Source organism: Geotrypetes seraphini, chromosome 6, assembly GCF_902459505.1.
Source record: "Geotrypetes seraphini chromosome 6, aGeoSer1.1, whole genome shotgun sequence".
Taxonomy (NCBI): Eukaryota; Metazoa; Chordata; class Amphibia; order Gymnophiona; family Dermophiidae; genus Geotrypetes; species Geotrypetes seraphini.
The window spans coordinates 89947155-89969786 of record NC_047089.1 but is presented as its reverse complement, the minus strand read 5'-3'; the positions used below and the strand labels follow the sequence as shown (position 1 = coordinate 89969786).

The 22632-nt window shown below is 43.6% G+C and overlaps 1 protein-coding gene across 2 annotated transcripts in view; it reads right to left on the bottom strand.

Annotated features, from left to right (window-relative positions):
* Positions 1 to 22632, bottom strand: part of TBC1D4 (TBC1 domain family member 4) — a 381583-nt gene that overhangs the window by 18039 nt on the left and 340912 nt on the right. For both annotated transcript variants that reach the window (XM_033948745.1, XM_033948746.1), the window contains 4 exons: positions 22192 to 22401; positions 15778 to 15933; positions 14116 to 14274; positions 8252 to 8496 (listed from right to left, as the gene is read on the bottom strand). In XM_033948745.1, coding sequence (XP_033804636.1) covers positions 8252 to 8496; positions 14116 to 14274; positions 15778 to 15933; positions 22192 to 22401 — 770 coding nt within the window. The remainder of the gene's footprint in view (positions 1 to 8251; positions 8497 to 14115; positions 14275 to 15777; positions 15934 to 22191; positions 22402 to 22632) is intronic.

Genomic DNA, 22632 nt, shown 5'->3' with positions numbered 1-22632 from the left:
CAGGTTGGACATAGCATGTATTTAGGTTTTTGTTTTTTTTTAAGTTCAATATGTTTATTAGAATAGAGTTGCTGTTACAAACTCAGCCAATTCTTGCTTTTCTTTAATTACTACATGGCAGTGGGTTGAAGAGGTGCTTCACTTTTTTCTCTGAGCACTGATCATTAACGTGGAGGGGCATAATGAAAAAAAAAGTCTAAGTCCCCTTTTGGCCTAAGGCCCTAAACGCTGAAAGTAGCAGCAGGGAAAATGTTCATTCTCAAAAAAACTGTCCAAAATAAGGATGTTTTGGGTTTTTTTTTAGAATGGCCTACCTCTACGTTCAGCAGTTTAAATGCCCAGACCACCACTACCTCTAAACTTATAACACATTATCAACCAAAAAATATCCTAAATCCCAAATGCCCACAACAAGACCTTTTAGGCGAAAGAGGGGCCAGTCCTTCACCTAAAAGCTGGATTCTGTAACTGGCGTCTGTCAAAAACAACACCAGTTACAGAATCCACACTCCCCCCAAAACGATTGCGGCAGGAGAGATGGCTCATCTCCCTTCCCGCGATCGCAATCGCCTCCCCCCACCACTCCGAACTGCCACATCCCGAGGAAGGAGAGGTGCCCAATCTCTCCTGTCATGGTTCGTGGCAGTTCGGGGGGAGGATCGCGATCGCGGCAGGGGAGATGAGGCATCTCTCCTGCCATGATCATTTTGGTGGGGGGTGGGTAGGTTGCCGGGGCGGCTGAGCTGATCGTGGCAGCCGCGATCAGCTCAGCAGCCCCTTTTCAGAACTTATACCTGTTTTGACGGTCTAAGTCAAAACGTATAAGTTCTGACTGGGCAACTTGCTCAAGTTTTTGGTTATACTTGCTGTACGACTAAGTCTAGGTCGGCCCACCTCCTTTTTCCCCTGCTCTAAAAACGCCTCTTTTCGCTCTAGGCGTTTAGATGCATGGGAAAGACCTAAGCTGATTTTAGATACGTCTAAAACCAGCTTTGATTATCGGTACTTGGACAATCTGGCTTTTTGATCATCCAAGTACCAATTTAGGCCACTTTTTGGATGTTTTTTTTATTATTATGAGCCCCATATTATATTATATCCTTTGCTTGCACAATAGGGATGTGCACATGTAAAAAAATTTGGTTCTTCTTAGGATTTTTTTTTTCTTTTTAGCTTAAATTCATTTTAATAAAAACATTCATTAGAACATTTTAATGAATGCAATTGTGTGTTAACTTCACTCAATCAGTTTTGCACACACATAATTTTTTAATGTGTGCTTCCTGAACTGAATATGAATAGCAACTGCACTTCCTTACTGGACAATGCTTTCCTTGTGTAATGGAATCTACTTGAGTTCCTCATTTCACAAAAAGAACTGGGAATAGTCTGATATTTAGACAGGGCCACCCCCAAGGCATTATGGGTCAATCTATCAGAGAAATTCTATGTCTCGCCTTCTCATTTCTTCCAGTCATTAATACTGATCTATAACAATCAGCCTGCTGCTTAAAATCACTAACTCTACATCAAAAGTCCCAGAGTCAAAGTTCATGCTAGAACAAGGCACACAAGTCACAAAGATGAAGATTGACCGCGGTCCATGGATAGGTGACATGAGGTTTACTTAATGGGGCCCTATTCACTAAGCTGTATTATCTGTGTATTATGAGAATTGCCACATAATAATAAGTGTGGGCCAATGTTAATAATAAACCACTTATGGTAGCTAACTGCATTGCATATTATCAGCTCTAACATATTATAACAACTTTTTGTCTGCAGTAATTGCACTGTCAATACAGATGTTTTCCAGTAACCATACAGAAATCATAAAACCTTAGGTAACTTGGTAAATGAGGCTCAAAATGGCAAAAAGGCAAAGAGAATTTCTATAACTTGATACCAAGCTATAGGTGCCACAATTGGCTATGCTTAGTGCCAATTCTATTTGGAGTTCTTTTACTAAGGTGTGCTAGCCGTTTTAGTGTGCGCTAAACGCTAACGTTTCCATGGACTATAATGGATGCGCTAATATTTAGCACGCGCCTTAGTAAAAGGACCCCTAAATGCCTAAGTGTGCCTAAGTCACTGTAGAATACTAGCGCAAAGCCGCATTGGGGTGCCAAGATTTAAGCACACCTGCTTTCGACCATTGGCTAGTGTAAGTTGTTGTGCCTATGTGCGTCAAGCAACACATGTAACTGATAGTATTCAATAAGTTGTTCGTGTCATTTGGTGACCCCTCCCCCCTTCCAGCTACACACTAATTCCCAAATTCTATATATGGGACCCAGATTTGGGCACGCTGCCATGATGTGCATGCATGTGTGGTCGCGTTGTGGGTAACCAATTCAAACTTAGAGGGATCGGAGCCCTGATGAAACCCAGTATAGGGTGAAACATGCTGGTGATAGATCCCTTTGAATGCACCACTTCAGCTAAGTATTAGCTTTATAATAAGATTATTGGCAAAATAGTCAGAGCAAAGTTCTATCTTCACAATAAGTGACCCGGTGAGGATATAATGTGTAAATCCAACCACTTTTGAAACTAAAATGGAATGGATGGTGGCATTTCTGAGGGTCTGAAGACTAATTTATTTGAGTGGATTGACCGGTGTTGGTTTACAGTATACCATCTCCTTTGTGTATTGAACTGATATTATCCTCTCAAAAACATTTATTTATTATCCTTCCATCAACATATTTTAACAACCAATTAATGACATTAATTAGCACCAACTGGGATTTACGCTTGCATCTAGCTGCACGTTATTTTATAACACTGGGCGCTCAAATCCCATAGTACACAACTCAAAAGTGGGCATGGGTGTGGGAGGGGCATGGGCATGTCAGGGGTGCTCAAAAAAAGCTGCACATGTTGATACTGAAAAATGGGTCAGAATGCCCAATCTGGGTGTCAGCATTTACACAAGGTCTCAACAGTCTGGTGTGGGAATCGAAGCTAAGTAAAATTCTATAGAGGTATATAGCATTTAAAGAATTGTGCTTAGCGCCAATCTTTTCTGGTGTTCATTTTCGCGTACCATTTATAGAATCTGGCCCTAAGTGACTTAGACGTGTACTCTGCAGAATAGTTCCTAGCGCTTACACTTGTAAATATCAATTATTGGTGCCTCTGATGAATGTAAGCGCTAGCAATCTATAAACTATTTCGGAGGTTATTAGGTGCCTGGGAAATCCAGGACATATCTTTTTTTGTGAGGACTTTTTTTTTTTTAATGGGGGAGTCTTTCCGGGTTTAGCTGGATCTCCCGACAGGGCAGGGTCATGTGTTCTCTTTTTTGTTTTCACAAATATGGTAACTATAACCGAGGAGCACAACTGTCAATCATCCACTAGGCACTGTTTATAGAATAATGCCTAGCGGTACCTAAGCGGTCTTAGGTGTTGGTAGACATTGAAACCTTAGATGCACTCCCATTTATACCAGGGTTTTCTTGCCCGAACCATGCCTAAAATCTACCCAGAATCTGCCGCTAACCATGGCTACTTTCTGCTAGGTGCGTCGGAGTAGACGCCTACTTCAAAGGGGTACGCACCTACTGAATTAGGTACCCACCAGCTAATTACTAACGGGAGCTGCCCCAACGCCTCAACACTCTCCTCGCTGCTGGACTCCTACTCGGGACGGTGTGGGAGTCGGACTCCGCCTCCCAACACCCCTAGCAGCGCCTAACTTTAAAAAAAAACCATCTTCAGAGCAGCTCCACTACCAACGGGAGCTGCCCCAGTGCCTCAACACTCTCCTCGCTGCTGGACTCCACCCTCGTGGTTCCCTCTCCTCCTAATCTGCTTCTCTCTCAACACCACCCTCTGCGCAATACCTCCCTCTCCCAATCTTCTCGACTCTGCGAGTCCCAACAATATCTGCCCGGGCCTCAAAATCCCCACGCCGATCTGCACCAGATCACATCCCCCCAAACCCCCCCTCTCCCCCCGAAGAATCAACCACGCTTCTTTAAAGTTTGTTTCCCCGGCCAATCTCCCCAACCTTGCCTCTGACTCGCTTACCCCAGTCCCAACACTTTATTGCAACGCAAGATCCGCTTGCAACAAGATTCATATTCTGAAGGACATACTCGAGGATTCTGACCCTGGTTTCTTATGCATCACGGAATCATGGATTACAGAAGATGACCTATTTACACAAAATTAACTCTGCTCCCACTGCTACCAAGGCCTCTTCTCACCCAGATCTAGCCGTAAAGGAGGTGGCTTGGCAATTTTCTTCAAATCTTTCTTCGATGTTCAGCTCCTCGAAAGGGGTTGCCACACCTCACTAGAATATATGCTAGCCTCTGTCAACGATGAACTTCACCCTCACTCACTGGGCATCCTACTTCTATATCGCCCACCTACCCCTTGGAACAATTCCGCCGAACTCGTCCTCGAAACTATAACAAACGCCTTCCTCAAGTTTCAAAGATTATTGATCATTGGGGACATCAATCTCCACCTAGATGACACCACCAACAAGGATACGACTGAATTTATTAGCTTCCTCACTTCCCTGGGCCTCCCCCCCCTGCACCATCCCCAACCCATGAAAAGGGGCACACACTAGACCTCATTAGCTTCCTCGATCTCACCTCTCACAAAACATCAGTTGACAACTCTCGCTGAGAACATGTCCCCTGGTCTGACCACTTCTTAGGTGCTTTCTGTCTCCCCATCTTCATGTCGCATCTTGGGGCTCCACCCGCATCTCCTACCCCATTACCTTCCGAAAAAAATTACAAGCGATCTGTTCTGGTCTAAATTTCTCAACCTATCCTCCTCTGCTCATAAGCCTGCAGACTCAGGTACTAACCTGCATAACTGGGTCACTCTCTCCAAATCTACCTACCACTCCCTCGCCCCTCTCTCCACTAAATCCATCTCCTACCCCCACAAGGCCCCTTGGTACCTCCCATACCACAGAGAACTAAAACAAAAATGTCGAGCTCTGGAACGCATTTGGAAAAAATCAAAATGTCCCATGGACAGACAGTCCTGGAGAGTCAATATTAAGCTGTACAATACATCGCTAAAAAAAGCAAGAAAGAACTTCTACGGTGACAAAATCTCCAGATCCAACAATCAGAGTAGTACTCTATTCAACATCTGGCGCTTCCTAACATCCAAAAGAGACCCCGCCCTACTCCCCTCTTCTCCCTCAGCCGACACTCTAGCAAAATTCTTTAACGATAAGGTCTCTACCTTGAGATGCTCTTTCCCTCCCTCGGTCTCCTACAATTCCCTGGTGCCCGCCAACTCCATTCCCACCCTAATGGTCTCCAACCCTATCCCAGCTGATAGATTCTGGACTACCTTTGAGCACGTATCAGAATCCCTGGTCCTCAAACTCTGCGTCAAACTGAAATCCTCTAACTGTTCCTTGGACCCATTCCCCTCCTATCTATACGAGAATATTCTCGCACAGGCCATCTCTTCTATCACCAACCTCATAAATTCCGCCCTTCATTCGGGCCTTTTCTCCCCAGAAATGGGTCATATTGCCTTGACCCCTCTACTGAAAAAATCTGACCTTGACCCCTCCATACCATCCAGCTATCGCCCAATTGCAAATATCCCTTTCCTAACCAAGATGCTAGAGTCCATCATTTCTACCCAACTCTCTTCATACTTAGAGAGATTCTCTATTCTCCAACCCTATCAATATGGCTTTCGTCCCAACTTCAGCACCAAATCCCTACTGTCCTCCCTGATCTCAAAGGTTCATCAGCTTCACTCTCGAAACAAGTTTGCCGTCCTCCTACAATTTGACCTTTCCACTGCCTTCGACGTTGTCTATCATGATATTCTTGTTTACCAACTCTCTGAGATAGGCATTAACTCCACAGTCCTAGACTGGTTCTCAAAATTCCTCATCTCTCGTTCTTATACTGTCAACATGAATGGCACCTCATCCTCCCCCTGGAAACCGAATTGTGGAATTCCGCAAGGCTCTCCCCTATCTCCTATCCTTGTCAACATCTACATGACCTCCCTCAAACTCCTCCATCTATCCTCCCTTGAAACAATTTACACTTATGCTGATGACATCCTCATCCTCCTCGAGACCGATTCAAACCTCACCAACCTGTCTAAAAACATATCCTCTTGTATAATGAACCTACAATCTTGGGCCCACACTGTGCAAATGAAGCTAAACGAGTCCAAAACAAGACTTCTTTGGCTCGGCCCAAAAATAGACCAACTACCCACCTCCATCCCACTACCCTCTGGCTCCACTCTGCAGTTTGAGTTCTCGAGCAATGTTCTGGGCGTCATCATTGATTCCACATTGTCCTTCAACGACCACCTCCAATCCTTGGTAAAAAAATGCTTTTTCAGCCTTCATATGCTGAGGAAAGTTAGATCCTGCTTCCATCAAAACCATTTTACCTTCCTTGTCCAATCCATCATCCTTTCCAGATTAGACTACTGCAACTATATCTACTTAAGCCTAACTAAGAAAAACCTTCAGAGACTTCAGCAGATTCAGAATGCCGCAGCCAAGCTCATCTTCGCTAAAAGTAAATTTGATCATGTCTCTCCGCTCCTGTCCAAACTTCACTGGCTTCCGATAATCGCCAGGGTCCATTTTAAATGCACCTGTCTAGCTTTCAAGATCCTACACGGTATCATCCCTATCTTTATCTCTCTTTCTTGGAATTCTTCAAACCCTAATACCACCAGACCCTCCCACAAATTAAAACTATCTTTCCCCTCGCTAAAAGGCATTTCCCGAACAGGAAAGCTAGGGACCTCCCTCCCCTTCAAAATCACTGAGCTCTGGAACAACCTTACCTCCCCTCTTCGGAACTTGAGCTCTCTCCAAGTTTTCCGCAAACATCTGAAAACCTGGCTTTTCTCAAAAATGTAAGTCTCTCTCCAACTTTGGTATCCCAAGTCCTCATAAACTCTTCTTATCTGGCATCCCAAATCCTCTAATTATTCTTCATGCTTCGACCCCTAACCCGTTATTGTAGTTCCTTCCTATTTCATCTCGTGTAAACCGTGCCGAGCTCTACGAATGTGGAGAAGATGCGGTATACAAACCAAAGGATTAGATTAGATTAGATTATTGTTTTTTACCTGCTTGTTAATGGCACTATTCAATTAACAGTGCTGATTATGCCTAATTTAATAATTAAGTTAAGCGCCTTTATCGACTAGGCGCGCCAATCTAGAAGCCTAAATTCAGGTGCCATTTATAGAATCTGGGACTTGGTGCCTAATGATAAGCGCAAAGTTATAGAATGATTGGGCAGTTTTCCTTTCTAAACAACCTGAACAAAAATGAAAAATCCAGCAGTGCTCTTATGTCAAGATAGCATCATCTACAGCAGTCAGTGTGGATCTCAACCCTGTCCTCAAGACATATCCAGCCATCTGCTTTTTTAGGATATCCTCAACGATCATGGATGAAATAGATTTGCATATAATGGACACAATCCATACAAATGTATCTCATTCATATTCAAAGTGCATATCCTGAAAACCAGATTGGCTGGGTGTTTCCAAGATTGAGAACCCTTGTTTAGAAGTTCTGACTCAAGCAACTGAAATGCAGCAATTACTGTATTTAAGGCATGTGCTCCTTGAGACCTGGCAATCTCCTTCAGCTGAGTATCTTCACACTTCTTAGGTATAATCCCAATGTTTGCTTTCTACAAACAGTTGAGGGAAATGGATGCTGCAAATATAGCACCAAAGAAGGAAGACACATGTTGTGGAAACATCCAGGAGACAGAAATTTGGATTTTAGTGAGGAAGTCGAGTGATGCACCAGAGTTAAAAAAAGAGCCTTTTTAGCCTTGTGTGCTATTTCTCAGTCTCTGTGAGAAATCTCTTCAAGGACATCGTTCACTATATGTTCCATACTTAACTCTTGCTGTTCTTAAACTTCAAACTGGCATCTCCCAATTACAATGCCCCCCTCAAATCCCATTGGAATCTTTCTCATATTATAAACACAGAAACAGAATATGCTAGTTGGAAAGGATAGTAAAACCCATCTAGTGTGCTACACTTTACTGCCTTTTTGTCACTTATTCACAGTCCTCTGTGCTTATTCCATGTTTTCTTGAAATCCTTTTAATGTTTTAGCTGCCTCCAACGCCACCTTCACCAGTAGATTATTCCATCGTCTACTTTTCTGTGAAGAAACCCCTGCATCTACCCCTTGGGAGTCTCATGTCATGACCTCCTGTGTTGATCATTTAGGATAAAGGGCCTACCTGCAGTGATATCATATCAGGCCTGTATTGTTTGCGGAAGCCCAGGTCATACATCAGGAACTTCAGCATCTCAAAGGCCTGCTCTTCACTCATGTGCAGAAGCAACACTCCAGCTACAAAGCTGATGCCCTGGCAGTAGCCCACTTCTTTGTCCAGCAAAGAGTAAGCTTTCAGAAGGTTAAACAAAGACAGTTGCCCTGCTCCCAGTTGGGCAGAAAAGTATGGGTGAGTTGGAAAAGTCCGTCCTAGTGAAAGAACAGAATACACATATTTTTATTTCTGGGGCACAGATATTTCAAAATACAGGTGTGAAACATTTTTTTTCTTTTTCATTAGAAGCTCTTCATTTTAAAATCCACAAAACTATGTTTCCTGGTTTCATATATTTTCTCTGTCCAGCCTGCTTGAATAATGAGAATTAGGCTGAGTTACATAGACAAACAAGGATTTTCTTAGAAACAAAACTTTGGAAACTGTCCATAAACATAAATAGCCAACTAGGCTCCTAGCATACAGAAAAAAGGCAATTTTACATAATTTAAACAAATATGGAAATGAAACATTAAGGAGAATCCATAGGAGAAGGTAGCTCATTAGCATTCATCATGATTATTCTGAAAACAACATATTTTTGGAGGCTCTCCAGACATGAGGGCCTCCATTTTTGAATGCTTACTTCCCCCTTTCCTTCCTGCATGATGCAAGTTCCTCTCAGAAAACTTCAATTTAAGCAATGTGTTTCTTCTTAAAACCAATTACCTATGTTTTCCAGAAGGTTGAAGCAGAGGAAAGGGAGGAGGCTTTTCTATGATCATGCAAACATGTGTAAGTGAGAGACTATCATAAGACACACACTTCACTGACAGCTGAAATTCAAGTGGCATGAATGGAAATGAAGTCAGTTACAGTAGATTCAATTTTGAATACACAGTATTTTGGTTTTTGGGAGGAAGAGAAAGGAGTTGGATTGTATGTTACATCCAACTTTTTTTTACACCTTGAAGGCTGGCAATATGCCATTGGGTTAATATTCATTTCTTTCAATGCTGTCTGCCACTGGCTAAAACAGATACAGATATTCAGTGCTAGGCCCTATCCAAGCACCAGCACTGAATGGAAAGTTTTGCTTCTGGAAGTTATGCAGGTACAACTGACATTCAGAGATGTACCCACAAAACTAACCAAACAACATTAGAACTGCTGTTTACACAGTCCTACTTGCACAATTAGTTATGTGGGCAATAGCAATAAATATTGCCTAATCCACATACCTCCCAACTTTATCCATACTCCTCTCCAGACTAACAAGTGAATGCCAGAGTGGATATATTAAGTTCAATTTATTTGATATTCTGTAAAATTAACGCATGGTCATTAATTCTGGAAATAGGAAACGTGGCCTTGGGGAGTGGGAAAGACCCACAATAAGGGTGCCCCAATGCTAATTTTGCCACAGTAATTTTATAACGGATCAAGTAGGACTAGAGTAACCATTATAATAGAACACAGTCCATCAGATAGTATCACTCATATGAATCATACATTTTTAAATGTTTTTTTTTAATTTGTTCTTTTATCATTTTTTTTTAATTGTAACTTTTATATATGCAGTATAACTCAAAAAAGGAAGTAAAAAGCCTCAGAAAAGAAATCCAGGATTGAAACCCACTGTGCCTCACTTTTCTACCATAGATATACACAGCCTTCCTTTTTTTTTAGGGCTCCTTTTACAAAGGTGCATTAGTGTTTTTAGCGCAGGCACCGGATTAGCACGTGCTAGTCAAAAAACTACCGCCTCCTAGCGGCTAGCGTGCACGGCATTTTAGCGTGTGCTACTCCGCGCGTTAAGGCCCTAATGCGCCTTCGTAAAAGGAGACCCAAATGCTCATAAAGTATATTCTACAATATGCAAACACCACTTAGCTTAAAAATCACTCATCAGTAGTCTCACTCCATCAGGCACACAGGAGTGAGACCATCTAACGTGTGGCAGATATATGAATAAGTGGCACCAATTTTCTAAGGGAACTTGTGAGCATGCTTCAAATTTGATAGTTACCTAACGTAAAATACACATACCACATACACCAGTGGTCTCAAACTCGTGGCCCGGGGGCCACATGCAGCCCGCCAGGTACTATTTTGAGGCCCTCAGTATATTTATCATAATCACAAAAGTAAAATAAAACAGTTTCTTGATCATATGTCTCTTTAGCTATAAATTACAATATTATTATTAAGACTTAGCCAAAAGGAAAGATTTATAAACTATAAAGAGTTTTACCTCATGCAAAATTGTCATTTCTTTAATAAGACATTAACTATTTTTTCTGAGGCCCTCCAAGTATAAGGTGACCATACATCCCGTTTTGAACGGGACAGTCCCGATTTTGGATCCCCTGTCCTGTTGTCCACACACACAGCTTCGGGATGCTGAAATGTCCCATTTTCAGGGACAGCGTCCCGACGCTGTGCGCGGGGACAACGGGACAGACGATCGCTTCCTGTCCCTCCTGCCACGCAAAAAAAAAAAAAAAGCCTCTTTTTCTGGCCTCTTGCAGTGCTGGAGGGAGGGAGAGAAGGGCAGAGACTGAGATTTGGAGCTGGGGATCTCCGGTTTATCTGCAAACGAGAGCAACAATGAAAGCAGGAAACAAGCCATTTCCTATTTGGCACAACGAAGAGGTCAAAAAGAGGTGGATCTTTCAGTGTTGATTGGTCAGAACAGTTCCTAGGGCGGGGAGAGTCATAGAAGGGTCCGCCCTCTAACTCTGATTGGGGGAGAAGAGAAAAGAAGGTGTCACTCTCAGCTGCTCTCCTTCTTACCTCCCTGCTACTGCAGGTAATTGCCGCCCAGAAACCTTCTTCCCGATGTCAATTCTGATGTCGGAGAGGACATTCCGGGCCAGCCAGGCAGCGATTGGCTGGCCCAGAATGACCTCTCCGACGTCAAAATTGATGTTGGGAAGAAGGCTTCTGGGCGGCGATTGCCAGCAGCAGCAGCAGCAGCAGGGAGGTAAGAAGGAGAGCAGCGGCGGCTGTGGCGGACTGGGGGGGGGTTAAATTGGGTGCTGGAGGGAGGCTTTGTTTTGTTTTTTTTTTGCGCGGCAGGGAGGAAAGGAGGTAGGTAGGCAGGCTGGTTTCGGGGGTACGGGTAGGACAAAGTCTGGAAAGCAATGAGGGGAACATGGAAAGGAGGCACTGGGGGCACTAAGGACATGAGAAGGAGGCACTGGGGGGCACTAAAGACATAAGAAGGAGGCACTGAGAACACTAAGGATATGGGAAGGAGGCACTGGGGGCACTAAGGACATAGGAAAGAGGCACTGGGGGAACTAAGGACATAGGAAGGAAGGGAGGGAGGGAATAGAAAGGGACAATTGTTGGGTCTGAGTGCAAAAAGAAAGAAAGAAATGAAAGAAAGGATACACAGTCAGAAGGAAATGCAACCAGAGACTCATGAAATCACCAGAGAGCAAAGGTAGGAAAAATGATTTTATTTTCAATTTAGTGATCAAAATGTGTCAGTTTTGAGAATTTATATCTGCTGTCTATATTTTATACTATATTTGTCTATTTTTTTTATAGTTACTGAGGGGACATTGCATATTTTAAAGTCATCTGCCTTGACATCTTTGAAACCCCCCCAAATATAAATGATAATTAACATTTTCTCTGCATATAGTATGCTTTGTAGGTTTTTTTTTAATTTTATGGTTACCATTATGAATTAATAAGATATTATGTGTACATGAAAAATGAATGGAAGAAATTGGGGGTGGTATTGGGGGCAGGGCGAGGGTGGGATTAGGGGTGGGGCTAGGGTAGGATTGGGGGCGGGACTGACAATTAATAGATGTCCCTTTTGATGAAAAAAATAAATTGTCACCTTATCCAAGTACCTACAAATTCAAAATGTGGCCCTGCAAAGGGTTTGAGTTTGAGACCACTGACCCACTATTGAACACCTACAAAATTTCCCAGTTTACACATGTGCATATTTTATTACGTGTTCATGTAATCCTATCTCTGAGAATGCCTCCACTCAAGTGAGATAAACTTATGTGCATACAGGCTGCATGTGCATAAGTTTATATACTTCAAGGGCAACTCTATAATCTAGATGCTCACATTTACTAGTCCCTTGCATGCAAAAATTTCTAGAAATTCTAGCACTTACCAGTACACACATAAGTGTACATTTGCCTTTTGAAAGTGCTAACAAGGTACCTAAACGCTATTCTATAATGGTATTTGAAAAAGTGGGTGGTACAAGCCAAGGTTTCCTTAGAAACACTGAAGTGAAACTACCTTAAGAAAAGATGTGGTAACCTGTCTGGCCAGGAGGGTGCTCAAGGGGAGAGCAGGAAGTCAAAAGCCCTCTGGCAGAACAGGAGGAAGACCCCCCAGGCATGAGTTTTCCAGAGAGGCCTCAAGTGCAGTGATTTCTAGGAGCCAGCTCTAGGAAGAGAGGGCTAAGAGTGATATGAGGAGAACCAGAGAGAAATAAGAGATTGTACCTGTGCTGAACTGAAAACTGTGAAGAAACAGGGGTGCACATGTTGACTCAGAAAATAAAATACATTCCTTTTGTTTGCAAACCTTGCTTAATTTTTGACTTTCTGTTTTACTTTTATATTATCTTCTGTAATTTTTAATTTATATTGTATTTAAACACTTTATTATATATTCTATACGTTTTTCTTAGGTACTTTAGTTTTAGATGGGTTTTAGATTTTTTGTATGTCTGGAGTTTACTATCAGCTTTGAAAGTAGATCCTAGTTTGGAGAGAAATTAATACTGCAATTGGAATTCCGTCTATCTGAGTTGCCTAACCCACCTCTTTATTTGGAGAAGTCTCATCTTTCTTCATCCTATCTTTGAAGCTGGATGGAAATAATTAAAAGTAATGGAAGATGTAGATTTGGTTTTGGAGATTTGGAAAGGACTGAGACTGTGGGTTGTAAATTTATTTTGCTTACTACATTTTTCTTGCCTTTCCTTTTTATCTTTTGGATTTTGATTATATTTTGGCTGGATATTATAGTTAGATTGTGAGCCCATCTTGGGACTTCTGAGAGGTATTGGTGGTATACAAATAAAAATTGTATTGTATGAATGGCTGTGTTTCTGACAGGTCCAAGCCATACTCTCAGTCACGTTACCAAATGGTACATATAACTTATATGTGCATAAATGCAGGAGGGGTGTATACATGGGCAGAGAATAGACAAGGCTCCAATTTACCTGGATAACTAGCAGAATACTGTAAGTTACATGTGTCCCAGCTTTTTCCTATATTGCCTTAGGCCAGGGGTAGGCAATTCCGGTCCTCGAGAGCCGGAGCCAGGTCAGGTTTTCAGGATATCCACAATAAATATGCATGAGATAGATTTGCATCTCAAGAAGGCAGTGCATGCAAATCCATCTCATACATATTCATTGTGGATATCCTGAAAACCTGACCTGGCTCCGGCTCTTGAGGACCAGAAATGCCTACCCTTGTCTTAGGCTAAAATTCTTTAAGTTAAATTTTTTTTTTAAACTTTACAAGTTACTATAAAAAGGCAATTTGCCAATTTACCTGGTGACAGACCTGAACCAAAATAACATGTCTTCCAACAATTAAAACAAATGTTGAATTGAAACCCGGTTCCAACTCTACTTATATAAGAGTCAGTCCAAGATGGTTGACTGTGTACCTGTTTTATACATGTAGATGAGTTCAACTATGGATAATTTTCTCACATTTGCTAACTGAAAAAATGCATTACATTTTTCCAAAATGAACAGTGGAGGTGCCTGCCACAAAATGGAATGCAGCCCATTTTTGATTCCTGAAAGCAGCTATTCTCGGATGTACCTAGATCTACAAGGATACAGTGCTGCTGGGCTGTCAGCTGTTTGAGGAGTTCCTTATAACAAATGTCTGGTGGTTGCTGTTTGTTTGGTAACCTGTGTCTCAGCCGATACTGCATTGCAAGAAACTGCCAAATTTCTCCCCGACGGCTCTTTGGTGTCCCTGAGGGGGGAAAAAAAGAAAAAAATACAAAGGAGGTACAAAAATATACATCACACTGCATTGCTTATGGAGGGGTTGGATATGTGAAAAAATACAAGACCTAAAAAAAAATCCACAATTTAGGCAACATATTACTAAGGAAGGCAGAGCAGTGAGGGAGACAAATGATGTCAACAACATAGAAGATCCTTATATTTAAGAGATCCTTTAATAGTTCCAACAAGTAATGGAGCACAATATGATAACTCAGTTACTGATAATGGTAGCATAAAGGATAAGACTCAACATGGCTAATAATCCAATAACGATGAATCATCGGTAAGGAGCACTTTAGTTTAAATGCATCATTTTCTATTCTCTGAAGATAATACTTGAATGGAGTAGCACATTTGCATACAACAGTCACATGGTGCACACCACTGAAGGATCATCCAGAATTTTCTAGAATCTTGCTGGGCCTTCTACCTCTTTCACGTGAGGTAAAAGGCCCAAGCAAATGTAGCATAACTGTCGTTTCAATTTTTCTACTCTTTGTAAAAGACTTGTAGGCTAATGGTTTTGAACAGCAGACTGAGAAACACAGAAGTCAGGTTCTAATCTCACTGTTGTTCCCTGTGATCGTTGGGTAAGTTGCCTAACCTTCCATTGCCTCAGGAACAAAATTAGGTTATATGTTCTCTGAGAAGAGAAAAAATACCTCCCATATCTGAATGTAACTCATTCTAAGCTACTACTGAATAAGTACGTATGTGACTTCTGATCAGGAGGGCAGATGAGAGGGAAAGGCAAATCAGTGTAAATACACTGCAGCTGTTGAAACTACTTCTCCCATAGAAATGTACTGCAGCCTCTTTTGAAGGAGGTTCATTTCTCTCTCTCCCCCTCCCTCCCACCACCAAATGCAGAAACTTCACCTCTATAGTACAAAAACTTCTACCAGACCATCTTCTCCCTTCCTGAGCTAAGCTGTCTTCCAGTCCTCCACCCTCACTACCTTCCCAAAGTAAAGAGTAGAGTAGGTTGAAGGCATCAGAATGGAAGGAAATGTGGGGAGGGAAGTGATGAGAAGTGAATGGAGAAAGGAGGAGGGATGAGAAGTAGGAAGACTGTAAGAAGGGAGAGGGTAAAAAAGAAGGAGTAAAGGATCTGGAGGAGTAGAAAAGGATTGAAAGGCACTCAAAAGGAACAGATGAAAGGGATAGATCTGAGAAGGGAATGAGGAAACTGGGTAACAGGTAAGAGAAAGAAGAACGTCAGGAGGAGCTGAATAACAGGTAAAGGCTGGGGTTTATGAGAGAATGAGACTTGGAAGCATACAAATGAGGGCTGGGAAGGGGCAAAAGTGGTAGATAGAAAGTTTATAGTTACATGAAATATGAAAAGAGGAAAACTGAGGACTAGAGAGTAAGAAAAGAAGATAATGAACATCAGCCAATGTCTGATTAACTTCCGGGTGACCTCCGATACCTGAATATTCAGTGCAGATTGAACATAGTGAGTTACCTTCCTTCAGAGCAGCGTGGATTTCTTCCATGTCACACTTCATTTTGGTTCTGCAGCTTAATTTTTTGTCCCAAAGGCTCAGGGAATCCTTCTGACATGAGCCAACCTCTTCATAGTCCAATTTAACCTTTCTAGACTGGAGCTCATCTCTGCTTGCTAGAAAGAAGAAAGTCAATGGTAATGAGTGAAAAGGTAAAAACTTCCGGAAAATTCTAACAACCTATGGTAGAGGTGCAGAAGTTCAGTTCTCAAGGGCTACAGTCTGGTCGCATTTTCAGGATATCCATAATGAATATGAATGAGATAGATTTGCATACAATGGAGTAGTAGGTGGGCAGATCTATCATGTATACTCATTAAGGATATTCTGAAAACCTGGCCTATTTGTGGCTGCTCGAGGTCTGAACTTATGCACCCTGTGTCCTATAGTCATAATGGCTCACTGCTATTAGAGCTCTGCAGGCATTTTTTTTTTTTTTTTTTTAATAGACCGCAAAATATCAGGCCTATAAAAAAAAAGGAAAAAAAATGCCTCCCCATGCCGACCAATCTGCAGACCAGACCTACAATCAAGAGAGGTCTGCTGTTTGCCAGGGGCCAGGATCCGGGATGTCACTGCTTGCATTGACAGACTCATCAAGCCCCGAGACCACTTCCCCATGGTTCTAATCCACGTCGGAACCAACGACACCGCAAGGAGCAGCCCGGACAGCATACCTGAAGACTTCAGGGCCCTGGGGGAGAAGCTGAGTAGGATGGATGCGCAGGTAGTCTTCTCCTCGATTCTCCCAGTAAGGGGCAAGGGCAGAGCCAGAGAGGATCGAATACAAAGGGTGAATGACTGGCTGCGAGGATAGTGCAAGGAGATGAACTTCGGGTTTCTGCACCATGGAGAAGCATTGCAAGGACTACAGGGACACGACGGGCTACACCTAACCAGAAGAGGGAAGAATGTCCTTGGACACCGCCTAGCCTGCCTACTCCACAGGGCTTTAAACTAGGTAAGTTGGGGGAGGGTACAGGCACAAACAATATACCAGGCGAACTAAAATGCCAATACATTTATGAGGCTGAGGAAAGTAGACACCGAAATTCTGGGTCAGGGGTGAGTGCACACACTTTTGAGTCGGGAGTAGGGTCACATCATATTTATGGGTCACATTGTAATTCCGGGTCTAGGGGGAGTACACACTGTAGTTCTGGGTATATGGGGAGTACACATTGTGGTTCTGAGCCTCAGGAAAGCACAAATAACACAAACAATGCTAAAGGTGTTCAAATAGCTCAAACAGGAATATCCCCACTGAGACATAACAAAAATATAACATGGAGGGCTATGTACGTCAACGCACACAGTTTAGGAAACAAGATCCTGGAATTGGAAACAGAAATAAGAATGCCGACCTGGATGTGGTGGCGATATCCGAAACCTGGCTCACAGACTCCCACGGGTGGGACATGGTCATACCGGGTTACAACTTGCTTCGCCGGGACAGAGAGGGTAGGATGGGAGGGGGTGTAGCATTATATACTAAAGATGACATTAAGGTCACGAGAATCTCAGATGTCCAGTATACTGGGGAATCCCTTTGGGTTAATTTGGCCAGAGGGAAGGACAAATGCTTGTATCTTGGCGTAATTTACAGACCCCCAAGACAACAGGATGACCTGGATATGGAAATAATCGAAGATATAGAAAATATCACCTTGCGTGGGGACACAGTATTGCTAGGTGACTTCAACATGCCTGATGTGGATTGGGTTACACTTACCTCTGCTTCCGGCAGCAGCAGGAGGCTATTAAACTCTATGAAAGGAGCAAGCCTCAGGCAACTGGTGTTGGAACCGACAAGGGATCAGGCAATACTGGACCTGATACTTACCAATGGAGAAAGTGTCACAGAGGTCTCGGTGGGCGACACATTGGCCTCCAGTGACCACAACATGGTATGGTTCAATATCAGGAAAGGTTTCACTAAATCTACTACACTAACCAAAGTCCTCAAATTCAAGGACACAAATTTCAAAGAAATGGGAGACTTTGTTCACCAGGCGCTACAAAGCCAAGAAGAAACCGATAACGTGGAAGACATGTGGTCGACTTTGAAAGCAACCATACAAGAAGCAACAAACCGCTATGTAAAATCAGTAAGTAAACGACGAAGGAACAATAAGCCACAGTGGTTTACTGCGGAGATCTCAGACCTGATCAAGGAGAAGAAAAAAGCATTCATCTCTTACAAACAATCAGGGAAGCAGGACTCTAGAGCAGACTACCTGGCCAAATCAAAAGCCGTCAAAACAGCAGTCAGGGAGGCTAAATTCCTCATGGAGGAGTCTCTAGCTAAGAACATCCAGAAGGGAGATAAATCCTTCTTCAGGTATATCGGTGATAGAAGAAAAAACTCAGGCGGGATTGTACGTCTTAGGAAACCAGACGGAGACTATGTGGAAAAGGATTTGGAAAAAGCCCAACTATTAAATGAATACTTCTGCTCAGTCTTCACCCGAGAAGCGGCAGGGCTCGGCACTCAGCTACAGACAAGGGTTGGCTCAGTTGACCCGTTTAGTAACTTTGAGTTTACACCCAGCAGTGTCTACGGTGAGCTGTCAAAGCTCAAGGTTAACAAAGCAATGGGGCCGGACAACTTGCACCCCAGGGTGCTTAGGGAGCTGAGTGATGTCTTGGCGGAGCCATTGTCCGCGCTCTTCAACCTCTCCCTTAGTACAGGCAGCGTCCCGTTGGACTGGAGGACGGCTAACGTCATTCCACTCCACAAGAAAGGCTCAAAGATGGAGACAGCAAACTACAGACCAGTGAGTCTAACATCGATAGTGAGCAAACTAATGGAAACTCTAATCAAACACCAATTAGATAAGATCCTGGATGAGGAGAATCTACGGGATCCCCGACAACATGGATTTACAAAGGGGAGATCCTGCCAATCCAACCTGATCAGCTTCTTTGACTGGGTGACAGGAAAGCTGGATATTGGGGAGTCCCTGGACATCGTGTACCTGGACTTTAGCAAAGCATTCGATAGCGTACCACACCGCAGGTTACTGAGCAAGATGAGTTCTATAGGATTAGGTAACACATTGACGAAATGGGTTGGGAGCTGGCTTGGAGGTAGGCTCCAAACGGTGGTGGTGAATGGCACCCCCTCCGAAATGACGGAGGTGATTAGTGGAGTACCACAGGGCTCAGTCTTGGGCCCAATCCTATTCAACATCTTTATAAGAGACTTGGCAGAAGGGCTTCGAGGTAAAATAACATTATTCGCCGATGACGCCAAACTGAGTAATGTAGTGGGCAAATGCACAACAGACGAAGATTCAGTGCCCGACAACATGATGCACGACCTACTCCTACTGGAGTGATGGTCTAGGACATGGCTACTCAACTTCAATGCCAAAAAATGCAAAGTTATGCACCTGGGCAGCCAGAATCCATGCAAGTCTTATACCCTTAATGGCGAGATCCTAGCAAAAACGGTAGCAGAACGAGACTTGGGGGTAATCGTCAGTGAGGACATGAAGTCTGCCAATTAAGTGGAGCAGGCTTCGTCCAAGGCAAGACAAATCATGGGCTGCATACGAAGGGGTTTCGTCAGTCGTAAGGCGGAAGTCATTATGCCATTGTATAGATCCATGGTGAGGCCCCACCTGGAATACTGTGTGCAATTCTGGAGGCCGCATTATCGCAAGGATGTGCTGAGACTGGAGTCGGTGCAAAGAATGGCCACCCGGATGGTCTCGGGACTCAAGGATCTACCATACGAAAAACGGCTTGACAAATTACAGCTATACTCGCTCGAGGAGCGCAGAGAGAGGGGAGACATGATCGAGACGTTCAAGTATCTTACGGGCCGCATCGAGGCGGAGGAAGATATCTTCTTTTTCAAGGGTCCCACGACAACAAGAGGGCATCCGTTGAAAATCAGAGGCGGGAAACTACGAGGTGACACCAGGAAATTCTTTTTCACTGAAAGAGTGGTTGATCGTTGGAATAGTCTTCCACTACAGGTGATTGAGGCCAGCAGCGTGCCTGATTTTAAGGCAAAATGGGATCGGCACATGGGATCTATTCACAGGGCAAAGATAGGGGAGGGACATTAAGGTGGGCAGACTAGATGGGTCGTGGGCCCTTATCTGCCGTCTATTTCTATGTTTCTATCCCCCCCACCATGCACACCCGATCTGACACCCCCTCCCCCCAGCTGGCACGGCCTACCCCCGGCATGGCATACAAACATAGAAGATGACGGCAGAAAAGGGCTACAGCCCATCAAGTCTGCCCACTCTGCTTACCCACCCCCTGTCTATGCCCTAATGACCCAATTTCCTTATCTTGACCCTCGTAGGGATCCCACATGGGTATCCCATTTATTCTTAAAGTCTGGCACGCTGTCTGTCTCGATCACCTGCACTGGAAGCTTGTTCCAATGATCAACCACTCTCTCTGTGAAGAAATACTTTCTGGTGTCGCCATGAAATTTTCCACCCCTGAGTTTGAGCGGGTGCCCTCTTGTGGCCGAGGGTCCCTTGAGAAAGAAAATATCATCTTCCACTTCGACACGTCCCGTGAGGTACTTAAATGTTTTGATCATGTCTCCCCTCTCCCTACGTTCCTCGAGAGTGTAGAGCTGCAATTTGTTCAGTCTCTCTTCGTACGAGAGACCCTTGAGCCCCGAGATCATCCTGGTGGCTGTCCGCTGAACCAATTCAATACTGCGCACATCTTTACTGTAATGTGGCCTCCAGAATTGCACACAGTACTCCAGATGAGGTCTCACCATGGCCCTGTACAACGGCATCATGACTTCAGGCTTTCGGCTGACGAAACTTCTATTGATACAACCCAATGTCTGCCTTGCCTTAGATGAAGCCTTCTCCACTTCATTGGCAGTTTTCATGTCTGCACTGATGATTACTCCTAAATCTCGTTCTGCTGAAGTCCTAGTTAAAGTTTCTCCGTTCAAGAAGTACGTCCTGCATGGATTTCCGCTTCCGAGGTGCATGACCTTACATTTCTTAGCATTGAAGCCTAGCTGCCAGGTTGAGGACCAACTTTCCAATGTAAGCATGGCCCAACCTGACACCCCCTGTACCTAAAAGTTGGGAGCAGGAGGGGTGCTGAGTTCCTCCTGCTCCATAGGCCTCCCTCCCACCCTCAGCCGGCACGACCCACCCACCCTCTGTCCGACACCCCCTCCTGCTCCTCCGGACTCCAGCGACGAGTCTGCCTGGGCCTTAGGAGGAAATATATTTTCAAATAATAGTTAAGCTCTGGAACGCCTTGCCAGAAGATGTGGTAATGGCAGTTAATGCAGATGGGTTTTAAAAAGGTTTGGACAATTTTCTTAAGGAAAAGTCTATAATCTGCTATTGAGACAGACATGGAGGAAGCCACTGCATGCTTTGGGATCAGTTTCATTGAATGTTCCTACTATTTGGGTTTCTGCCAGGTACTTGTGGACTCACTGATTGTTTTATCAGTTATTAAATTGATTAGAGTTTTGAGATTTTAATTAGATTCTATAATATTCTTAATCCAATATCATTTAACTTATTTCCTGCATGTCTAATTATTTTTCTTGATCTCTTCTGCAAATTTTTGTTCACCTGGGGATTGCACATTAAACAGATATTTTTATATAAATCACTACCAGCCTTCATCGGTGGGTCTGGTTTTTTTTCCCAGTGAGTAGCTTGCTCTTGCCGGCAGTTTGTTGAGAGAGTCCTAAGCTGTTCAATAGGGACCTTTAATTATGATTTGTGTGTTTAGGCATAGAGTGGTGGGAAGAGTGTGATTTTTAGCCACAGACATCTAAGTAATACTGTTTTGTTTTGGGGTTTTTTTACCTACCTCAGGGGTCACTCTCAACCCCACAATTGGAAAATTACTTTCACCAGCATCTCAAATTTTTATCACCTCCCTTCTCCCTTGGGATCTTGCCTGGTACCAGTGACCTGGGTTGGCCACTGTTGGAAACAGGATACTGAGTTTGATGGACCTTCAGCCAGTCCCAATATGGCAATCCTTAAGTTCTTTCTTTGTTTTTCTCAACTTACTTATATAATCATAATGCCTCAATCTTCAGCATTAGCAACTAATGGAAGTGTAGTGGGTGGTTTATGAGCTGCTTAGGCCCTATTCCCACACCCCATACAGAGAGGTTTCCTCTTATCTAAGAAACCTGTACAATGGGGTGGGATCGCAGAAGGAACTGTGCAAATTGCAGGCCCTGCATGACGCTTTCTGCTTACTGCTGCATTCAAAAAAAAGTGATACGAGGGCTAGTTCCCCATCATGCTCTCCACCCTACCTCAGCTAGGCATTGTGACTAGGCAGCATTGCCCTCTGACCCCCAAACTCTACCCATGATTCTCAGTAATCTTCATTTGACTAACCTTCTAGCTTCTGATTCTCCTTTTCCATTCTCAGTAACAAAATCTGCTGATGAATTGCTTTCCTCCACAATCTCTGCAGGTCTTCCGAGCTCCGCGGCCCTCCAGCATTTTCCAGTCTGTCTTGTCCTGGCAGTAGAGATGTCAGAGGGTCGTCCTCCATAGCCGGCGCAAGTGGGGAGAGTGGCAACAGTTCATTCCCATCTAACTGATCTGCAATGAGGCAAAGAGTTTAGGCCAGCTACTCCAAGGAGCTCACTCCCATCCACACTTGTGCCATCAATGACAGCTAGGTCTTAGATTTCACATTCAGCAAAAAGGTGCTTTTCTTCCAGCTGTCTTTGTGATGCTGTCTTATGAAATATCACAAGGGCACTAAGATCACAAGAACAGTAACTGGCTTCAGTGAACTTTGATAGACTTCCTCCTCTAGTATTACTAATG